General features: G+C 39.7%; 1 protein-coding gene across 1 annotated transcript; it reads right to left on the minus strand.

Moving 5' to 3' along the window:
* Positions 1–2,492: 2,492 nt before the first annotated feature.
* On the minus strand, positions 2,493–9,882 carry TTF1 (transcription termination factor, RNA polymerase I). The gene is made up of 11 exons (XM_010079574.1): positions 9,309–9,882; positions 7,730–8,057; positions 6,684–6,931; positions 6,091–6,276; positions 5,509–5,587; positions 5,090–5,220; positions 4,374–4,602; positions 3,990–4,079; positions 3,704–3,769; positions 2,941–3,026; positions 2,493–2,647 (listed from the first exon to the last, which is right to left on the minus strand). Exons 1-11 carry the CDS (start codon positions 9,880–9,882, stop codon positions 2,493–2,495), a joined length of 2,172 nt encoding a protein of 723 aa, XP_010077876.1.
* Between the last annotated feature and the right edge of the window lie 794 nt (positions 9,883–10,676).

Consider the following 10,676-nt stretch of genomic DNA (forward strand, 5'->3'; position numbering starts at 1 on the left):
CTCTGCCTCAGGGATAGCATACCTTCAGTACCAAAATAATAAAATCCCACCTCGCATCCACCATCAGGTGAGGCGTAGCGGCCTGCCTCTGCAGGCTCAAGCAACAACCAAGGGGGGAAGCTCCCTCCCAGAAAGCATTCCCAGATACAGCTCTTTACATCCATCTGAAACAGGCAGGAGAAGGTTTTGGCACCGGGACGGGGCACGGAGCTGAAGACTCGAGGCTTCTGTCCCAGCCCCGCCATCTACTGCCCCTCCAGAGCACAGGGACGATGCTGTCCTCGAGGCTGGGGGCTCTGAGGAGTCAAACAGGGAGTATGTGCCTTTCTTCAAGTCCCCATTTGATCTCCAGCTGCTGGCACCGTAACCCTCCTCCCCTTTGAAGCGCCGCTCTGCTGCAAACACCACCCTTGTAACCCAGCTGCCTCCCCCTTTGATAATGCCACACAGCTGAGAGGTTTTTCCTATAACACCAGGAAAAATGCTTGAAGGGACATATCTGCATGAATCGCTGAAGTTTTTAGGGGACGTGTGATGCTTTTTAGACTTGAAGGATCTGTCATGCTCTTATTTATAATGCAGCCTGATACACAAAGCTTTGTCGGTGTTATTTCCCTCATCACTCTGTGGAGCCTGCCTTTTTCTTTTTAAACCTCTGCCCAGAGTTTGCTCTGTTTTCACTAATATTCAAATACCCCCATGAAACAGCCACCTCCCCCCTGCCAGCCCAGGGGCCTTTTTAAGCTGATGGCAAAGGGAAGAGCTGCTGCAACAATCAACAAGTACTCTCCTCCTCCAAACAATCACTGTCCCTGCCCAAAGACATTACAAAGCCCAGAGTACCAAATGAGAGGGGGGTAAGGAATTGTCTCCCCGCTACCTCCCCAGGGTTGGGGGAGGATGGACAGTGTTCCCCTTTTTTCCTGTGCAGCAGAGATGATTTATAGTTCCTGCCCTGCCCTACTCGTTCAAAGCAGTTTCTCTGCAAAAGAACATCTTCCTTTAGAAACGTCCTTTTAACACAAAGCATAAAATAAATCTCATTAGAGAGGTAGAAGTTTATTTCTGTGAGAGATATTCTGCAAAATCCTGCAACTACACCATTGTTCGTGCTCTAGCCTGCAGGAACTTCAGAGGATCAACTTCTTACAGGAAAGAACAGAACAAAACAAAACTTGAAAACCACAAACCGCCTAGATTCAAAAATTCAAGTTCTTCAGCTTTTAACCTTTAAACCCGTAAGGCAAGAGACACAAGTCAAAGACCTAAGCACAAGGGAGCTGGCATGCTTCCTTCCCCCAGGCCCTGCCCCATGTCGCTTGACTTACCCTTGCACCCGTGGCTGATCTCAGGGGCGTCCTGCCTGTCTCACAAAAATCACGTTGTTCTCTATCTTCAGAGAGACCAGAGGCAGGCACAGTTAAATAGGGAAAGTTCTCATTTAACATCTTTTGCTGTAAGTCACAATCCAGAAAAACCTCCAACAAGGCCTTTATTTCAAGCTGTTGAAATTTCTGCATTTTCAGTGGCAATTATTAAAGAAGGAAATTCTCACTTATCAAAATGACCATCAAAAAGTAGTATGTCAGAGACCAAGTCTTCTTGCATCACTTTCCCATACAGGATATAGGAAATATAAGCAAGCCATACAAATACTTTACACACACGGTAAGATTTTTTTTTTTTACATTCACTCGGTCAATTTACAAATAATCACTCCAGGCAGACAGTTAACAATATCATACAAAGAACACAAGTACAACCTCCACCTTATCCCTCAACCTTCTTATTAAAATGTAGAAATTCTTGGCACAATAAAAAAATATATATGCATATATATACACTGTCTCTTTTGGCTCTGTATTCCACCTATTAACAAAAACATTTTAAAAGCATTTTTCTGGTTAGCATGAAATGACATTACAACTTATGCATAGTAATGGACAAAAATCCCTTCTCTCTAGAGGGCTGATAAAAGTATAAGTCCGCATGAAAAATTAAGTTGCGTTTAAGAACAAGATATACGTTAAAAAAAACCCTGAAAGTTGTGCTGTTTCCATCAACATGGATGTCTCAAGACTAAAACCAACTTGGAAGCCTTTTCCCAATGACATTATTTTATTTTTAATTATTTAAAATCCACTAAAGTTCTGGAAACCAAGATCATGCACAAAGGGTAAACAGCAGCTTTCAACTCCATAGAAAACAAAGCAGTAGAAAAAACACTATTTTTGAGACATTCAGAAAGCAACTTGGGTGCTTAAATGAAGACTTCTAAAACCAGAGCTAAATTAAGGTAATAAAAGGGACATAAAAACTGTATTTACCTCAGTCTTCAATATGAAACAATAAAATCAGACATGTATATCTTCACTTTGTCCGTTATCAGATAGCCTGGGTACCTGCAGTTCTTGCTCTGCACCCACTTTCAACCAGATCCATTTTGCAGTTAAACATGCAGACGAGGAGTTGCTCTTAGGGCAGTCAATCAATCAATCACTGTCTTCACTGGTGTCAAAAATTTCACTGAGTCGGAAAGACTTCTTCTGTTCTGTGGTTGTTGACGGACTAAGATGTTTCCCCTTCCTTTTTTCTAACTTTGCTTCAAGTTCTGGAAGTTTCTTTTCAAAAAGATAATCAATAATTTCTTTGAAAAGAAAGAGAGAAAAAAAAAGTAGTCTTAATTGGATCTGTATGGGAAGCGGATGCCTAGGGGAAACAGGATCTCACAAACAGAAATTATTTTGTCAGTGTTAAATGCAAAAAATCTCACTGTTCTGTAGTAATCCCAGTGGCTACAAGGTAGATTGGACACATGCACACACGCAAAGATAAACTAAGAAAGCACAGTCATAAAACTAGAATTGAACTAGAACAGATATCCTCTTAGATTCAAACAAAAACCTGGAGTGTGTATATATAAACAGCTAGGATACTAACCAGAAAAAGACTTCTTTCGCCACAAAGGGACACAGGTGACTTTTAGCTTATAAAATTTTGCTTGAACATAGGCTCTAGGGACATCTCTGAAAAGAGAAGAGTTCAAAGAATTAGTGGTGCAAGGAACTACTACAAAGTTTAGTTGCTACTGAGTCATCCACTCACAAAAGGGAGGCCAGCCAAACAATACCTTAGCTTTAGGTGAAAGGATGGATTTCAAATTAAAAGGCTTCAAGACAGCAACTCTCCTTGAAGGTAAGAGCCTAAACCATGCCATCATACATATATGTTCAGTGAAAAGAATAGTAAATGAAACTGAAAGTATGTGGAAAAAGAAAAAAAAACACACTGGAGAAGAAGTACAGCACTCACAGTATTGGTGATTTCATATTCACCACTCACTCTGTTTGGAAGAAGACTATTATATTGCATTACACATTCCTATAATTATCCACTTCTCCTCTGTGTTGATTAACACCTAGAAAAGTCTTTTATCAAAGACTTCAGCACAGACTACATAACACAGTTGTAGTACACAGGATGCACTGGGAATACAATAAGGGTTGCCTGACTGGTTAAAATTAAGTTCCAGAGATTCCAGACATGGTTTATCACTTGGTGCTATGCAAGGATATACAACTGTATGTTACCAAACATCTTCTATAGTTGCAGAGGTCTAAGAACTTTCATTCCTTTGTGGAATTTTTAAGACCATCTGCTTCACCCATCTTTTGTAATCATAAAAAGAGGAAAAAAGGTTTACCCAATAATATGACGGAGTTCTTCCCAGTTCACTTCATTAGAATCCTCCAGTTCCATTTCATGCAACCTATGAATGTAATACAGAAGCCGTTTGGAGGCAGAATTCAAGAAATAATTCAATAATGCTCACAGCTCCCCCACTCAGAAGTCACAGGACATTTAGTCCAAAGAATGGTTGTGAAACCTGTATGAAACTGCAGGCGTGCTGGTCTCACCCAGCAAGCTTTTATAAACACAGCTCAGGACAGTCAGTGATACAAAAACATTCCAGTAGCTCTGAACTATACCTTTTAATAAGATTGATCTTGGCCTGTAATGCCTTCGTTCCCCTATATAGCTGCTGCCCTTTGGTCATCTTCTTTGTTAAAATTGTAGTCCTTTGAAAACACACACAAAAAAGATTTCTATAATTTCAAGAAATTCAGGGCATCAAAAGGGAGTGTCTTCAAGCTGCTACTGCTGCCCCAGAGAAGCAGAAGCCAAAGCTCACTATCACAGCAAGAAGAAATCTTACCACAGCTACCAAAGAGTTGTCTCAGACACATCTGCAACGCCAGGAGGTAGTCTACAACCACCATCACGGTACAAACACTTCTGCGGAATGGAGTTCAATACTCCCCAGAAGACATTTAACGATAGTATATCTCAACATAACAAAGGTAAAACCTTACCATTTTTGTTTACACTGTCTCCAGTAACGAGTTCCCACTTTAGCTTCTATCTCCGTCCATGGTAATTTCTGGCAGAGTTTCTCACGGTCAATCAAGAGATCTCTATGGGACTTTGTGGATGATGAAAGAGATTCTGCATCTTCTGTTTCTATTCTTTTCCTAATCACCTCTTCCACTGCTTGCATTAACTTCTGAGTCTCTTCCTTTGACCAAGGACCATAATTAATAGCTAAAATTGAAAAATAAGGGTAAGGCATAATGCATCATAAATAATTAGGAAAAAAAACCAAAAGAGCAAATAGTTCACTTTGCATGATTCTTATTTATGGGACCAGCTTAACACACTTCCCAAAAACTCTTTGCATACCAGATTTGAGAGAGGAGTTCAGCCTAAACACTAAAGAACAGCACTGAACCCTAGTTTCTATCTTTTAAAACCTGGTTGCCAAATTCCTCTATTTAGATGCCAGTTCCATTTAATAGAGAGTAGCATTTGTTCCACTTCTTTTCCCTTCTTCCCAGAAGAGACTGGTCTTAACCCTTCTGTATGAAAATGCAATAAGTAGTCTGGAAAAAAGAACTACCACCACCACAAATTTAAAAATAAATCCATTCCAAGGATTTTTTCCTAAAGTTAGGGCACATACAACATACAGATAAAATAACTTCTCAAATTGTAATACACAGAATGAATCGTCTTCCTTAAAATTGCATACCTGACTTGATTTCAGAGTATTTCATAGCAACTGAGAGGTTAGAACGGGACATCATCTCAGAAATCTTCTTCCAATCATTGCCATGCAGCGCATGATACTTTTTCAATTTTTCTTTTTCTTCCTTAGTATACCTAGTTGAGGAAACGGCCACAGCTTCAGCTGTAATTCAAACCATTCCAGTATCTTAAAAGGGCTGTAATCTTTACAGGCGTTCCAATGTCACTCATCACTACCATTTCAAGTCACATTTTAGAACAGAGGAATTGAAAAGGACTAGTCAGAAAAATGATCTGTCAATTAAGTCACAGTCACTGGCACAAATGGGAGAGATGATCTTCATTTACATCCATTTGTAATGTACGAGTGAATATCAGAGACTGGTACAAGCATTCAGAAACTCTTTCAAATTACTCACTTACCTGCCTTTGTAATTATTTGAGTCAAACATCTTCCGTGCTCGGTAATAGATCAGCCTCCAGGGTCGTGGTATGCCCTCAGCTAGAAGGTAAATGATTCGTTTTTAAGAAACATTTCTCACACCGGTGAGGCCACTTTAAAAAAGCCAAAACAAAACAAAACCAAACCAAAACCCAACAACATACACTTTCACAACCGTGCTGTCAACGATAGATTCTCTCCATTCAAGAGAACATACTCAACACTTCAGTAACTGCACAGGAAACTGTCTGAACAGAATCTCCTGACGAGTTCCAAAGATGTAATTGTTATGACCGTGCTAAGACTGTGAATGTTGACAGCTGGTAAATAATTGCGTACGTGTGGGCATACGTGTGGGTGAATACCAAAAACTGAACGTCTGAAAACACAAACCTGTTACTCACTAGCTACAAATTGTATGGCCTGGCTGTAAATTTTGATATCATTTGGATCAAACGTAGGTAACAGACTGAATGCTCCCATTGTCAGAGAGACATGAGACAGCCACCAGTCAGGCGGCTGATGAGATAGCCAGCTATTTGAGAAGGAACTTAAACACTTACAAAGTTTTTCACAAAAAAGATTGTTTGCTTTTAGGCGACTGATAGTTTCTTTTTCTTCTGGATACCTCGATGTAAACAGGAGTTTTTCAGCACTGTCTATTCCAGTAATTGATAAGAACTCTTCAACATTTTTCCGGATTTGATCATTTTCCTTCTGGGAAAATCTGCCAAACCTGACAGAAATACCTAAAATATATGGACAGTTTTATTAAAAAAAAAAAAAAACAAAACAAAAAAAAAACCACAACCACAACCCAAATCTCAAGTACCATCTCTTGCACATTACATTCCAGGTTTCAGCAAACATGTAATGAAAGATCAACGAATTCAAAAGGTGAAAAAAGAAAACTGAAAAAAGACAAAACAAGAGCTGGAAGCAGGTAGTTTACACATAGGCTTTGGGCAATAATTTCACAGCAACAACATAGATGCTACAAAGCAAAGAAACAGAAAATTATATCCATTGGAATGAAGCGAGCCAAACTCCATGGACGCGGCAGACATGATACAAAACCAAACTATTTTCCCCTCTGTCAAAAGATTAGCACAGCTGCACAGTCCTTCCTCACAGCAACGATATTTTGAGAGCTCACCTTGTTTCTTAAACTGTTTAAACCTCGTTAGATCTCTTCCAGCCATCTTCCTAATTGAACTGTCTGATATACTCCTCACATGAGGAATAAACTCTTCCAATTCTTTTTTTGCAGTATCCAAATCAATGAATGAACAGATGGAGTCCAGACAGTCTTCATCATCTGCACTAAGCTCATCAGAGGCTACCGTTTCAGCAACGGAACTATTCTGGTCCTTCTTGCTATTTGATGCCACAGGTTCTGGTGTCCTGATTAAAAAAAAAAAAAAAAAAAAAAAAGAACAAAATAAAATACACGACTAGAGCTCCAAAACAGAGATTTTTGTTAGTATCTCTACCATTAAAAGAACAACCATATTCATTAATTAAAGAACAAGGAATACTTCACACATCCACCCCCTTGTATTTCCAACCTTTTAACACAGACGTAATTTATTATTAAATTTCTATACGTACAATATTCAAAGAGCTCAATGAAGTTTTGAAAATCTGCACCTTTCCCACAAAACTCTCACATACCGACATGCAGAAGAAATAGTGTCTCTTGCTACCACTGGCAACACAGAACTTCCATCTGTCTCTTGCCAGTGCTCTCACTGTGTGTTCCAGATGCTGTAAAAGCACCAAGAGCTACTTACACGAACACTTGTTTGCACCGAACCTTACATTCTTTAGGTGACCTTACTAGTTGTTTGGCAAAAACGCATATGTCCAGTAAAAACACCAAATTTAACATATGGAATCCCTTTCTTCTCTCTCTTTTTTTTTTTTACTAAATATTAATTACTTGTACATAAATTATTTCCATACCTACCAGTTTTAAATGGGACACAATGTTCTATGTTGAAGGTAATGGTATTCTTACAAATTGTATTGTATTGGTAACTAAGCTCTTAAAGTAGGTCTCCGTAACACCTCAACACACCATAAAGGTTTTTGAATTTGTTTTCAAAAATACATACAACACAGACTGAGAAAAATCTGGGACCAAAATAACGTGTCAGAAATATATTTGGGGGTGGGGATGGGGGGAAACCCTCAACTTACATGACATCAGATTCTGAAGAGCTTTCTTCCATGACAAAAGCCCTGCTTTTTACTCTCTTTCCAGGATGCACTGAGGTTATCCCAGGAGATTGATCTGCTGCTTTAGTTGGCTTAGAAGAATTAGCAGGTACATCCGTAGAATCTTCACTCATGGCAGAAGCGCCTTGGTTACCACCCTTGTGCTGTTTCTGGGGTGTTGCCACACCACCCTTTTCTTTAGGTAATGGCAACACTGTGCTTTCCCCTTGCCTGTTCTGCTCTGGAGGTGACAACAGTGACTGGTCAACAGTCATATCTGTGTCTTCTTGCATAGCTGGGGTATTACTGTCTCTTTTCCTGTTCAGAGACTGGTCAGCAGTCATATCTGTGTCTTCTTGCGTATCTGGGGTACTGCTGTCTCTTTTCTTCTTCTTCAGTGACTGGTCAATGGTCATTTCTGTGTTTTCTTGAGTACCAGGGGTACTCCTGTCTCTTTTCTTCTTCTTTTTCTTTTTCAGTGACTGGTCAACGGTCGTATCTGTGTCTTCTTGCGTATCCGGGGTACTGCTGTCTCTTTTCTTCTTCTTCAGTGACTGGTCAACGGTCATTTCTGTGTCTTCTTGAGTACCAGGGGTACTCCTGTCTCTTTTCTTCTTCAGTGACTGGTCAACGGTCATATCTGTGTCACCTTGCATATCTGGGGTACTACTGTCTCTTTTCTTCTTTTTCTTTTTCTGTGACTGGTCAATGGTCATATCTGTGACTTCTTGCATATCTGGGGTACTACTGTCTCTTTTCTTTTTCTGTGACTGGTCAACAGTCATTTCTGTGTCTTCTTGCATATATGGGGTACCGCTGTCTCTTTTCTTTTTCTTCAGTGACTGGTCAACGGTCATATCTGTGTCTTCTTGCGTATCTGGGGTACTACTGTCTCTTTTCTTCTTCAGTGACTGGTCAACGGTGATATCTGTGTCTTCTTGCATATTTGGGATACTGCTGTCTCTTTTCTTCTTCTTTTTCTTTTTCAGTGACTGGTCAACGGTCATATCTGTGTCTTCTTGCATATCTGGGGTACTGCTGTCTCTTTTCTTTTTCTGTGACTGGTCAATGGTCATTTCTGTGTCTTCTTGCATATTTGGGGTACTCCTGTCTGTTTTCTTCTTCTTTTTCTTTTTCAGTGACTGGTCAATGGTCATATCTGTGACTTCTTGCATATCTGGGGTACTACTGTCTCTTTTCTTTTTCTGTGACTGGTCAACGGTCATTTCTATGTCTTCTTGCATACCTGGGGTACTCCTGTCTCTTTTCTTCTTTTTCTTCTTCAGTGACTGGTCAACAGTCATATCTGTGTCTTCTTGCATATCGGGGGGCCTACTGTCTCTTTTCTTTTTCTGTGACTGGTCAGCGGTCATTTCTGTGTCTTCTTGCATATCTAGGGTACTACTGTCTCTTTTCTTCTTTTTCTTCTTCAGTGACTGGTCAACAGTCATATCTGTGTCTTCTTGCATATCTGGGGTACTACTGTCTCTTTTCTTCTTTTTCTTCTTCAGTGACTGGTCAACAGTCATATCTGTGTCTTCTTGCATATCTGGGGTACTACTGTCTCTTTTCTTCTTCTTCTTTTTTGATCTTTCATGGTCATTTTCACCATATGTTTCTGAGGTAGGCAGCTCATGTACCTCATCCTCTTCAGGCAATTTTTCTTTTCTATTCTTCTTAGCAGATTGTTTTAAATTAACGTAATCAACATCAATCTCCAGACAACTACCAGTGCTATGCTGATTTACTGAGACACAAGTTACATCATTTTGATCACCTGCACCATCATTATAGTTTTGCTTCTTTTTTTTCTTTTTCTTTTTTTGGGGGGAAGCATCCACTTCAGTTTCATGACTAATTTCATGTTCCAGTCCTACATGAGAATTATCTAATGCAGACTGTTCCTTCTCCCCCTTGTCCTTTTTTTTTTTCTTCTTTTTATAGCCTTCACCACTCTGTGCTACTTGATCTTCAAACAGCACTGGAGAAGCACAGCTAAGCTCTGCATTTTCTATACTTTCTCTGTCATCATTTTCATGTCTCTGATTGTATTCTTTGTTTTTTTTCTTCTTCTTCTTCTTCTTCTTGAGAAAATCCTGAACTTGAAAATCATCTGCACTTGCTTCTTCTGTCATGTTTTTTCTTACCTAAAATAAAAGATAGGAGTTTTACTCAAGTGCTATAATGCATGTACCGTTACACAAAATAAAAAAAAAACTCCCGAAAGCCCCACCCAAAGTATTAAAATACTATAGAACTACTCAATTATATCTTAGAAACAGACAATAAAGATACTTACTTCTCAATCCAGCTGATTTTGCAAAGTGACTATGTAAAAGTGACGCCTTCTTCATCAAACAGATGTGCATCACAGCTGTACTCAGCTTTAAAATTGCCTTCCTATAACAGAAAGTTACACTTTAATAACTACTAACTTTAAATTGATTTTTGAATAACTAAGCAACAACAGACTGCTATATCCAACCCTGCTTCCAGCACTGAAACAGCAACAAGCTATAAGTAATAAAGAAATATTAATTTAATCATCACTAAAACCAAATTCTCTAATCAGAACCTTCTGACTGGCTTTGCCCATGTTCAATCAGGCCCAAGCCCTGCCAGCGCCAATTGGCTCCATAACCAGAACAAATCTACTGCTGACAACTACGGAGATACACGGAGCACGCAGAAAGAATTTTTTAGAACATTTTCTATGGCCAGCACATTAAAAAACACATATAAACCAACATCCCATCATCTTTGAGACACGAGGCCTTGAATTTCACATCCCCAACAGTTTCCAGAGCTGATCAGTACCAGACATCACCTCCTCATCGCCGCCGGGAAGCGGCTGCCCTGAAACCTCTGTGGACAGACACCGACCCACACATCCCACAGCTCTGGGGACAGACACCGACCCACGCACCCC

Source organism: Pterocles gutturalis, unplaced genomic scaffold, assembly GCF_000699245.1.
Source record: "Pterocles gutturalis isolate BGI_N339 unplaced genomic scaffold, ASM69924v1 scaffold12089, whole genome shotgun sequence".
In the NCBI taxonomy this organism is placed as follows: Eukaryota; Metazoa; Chordata; class Aves; order Pterocliformes; family Pteroclidae; genus Pterocles; species Pterocles gutturalis.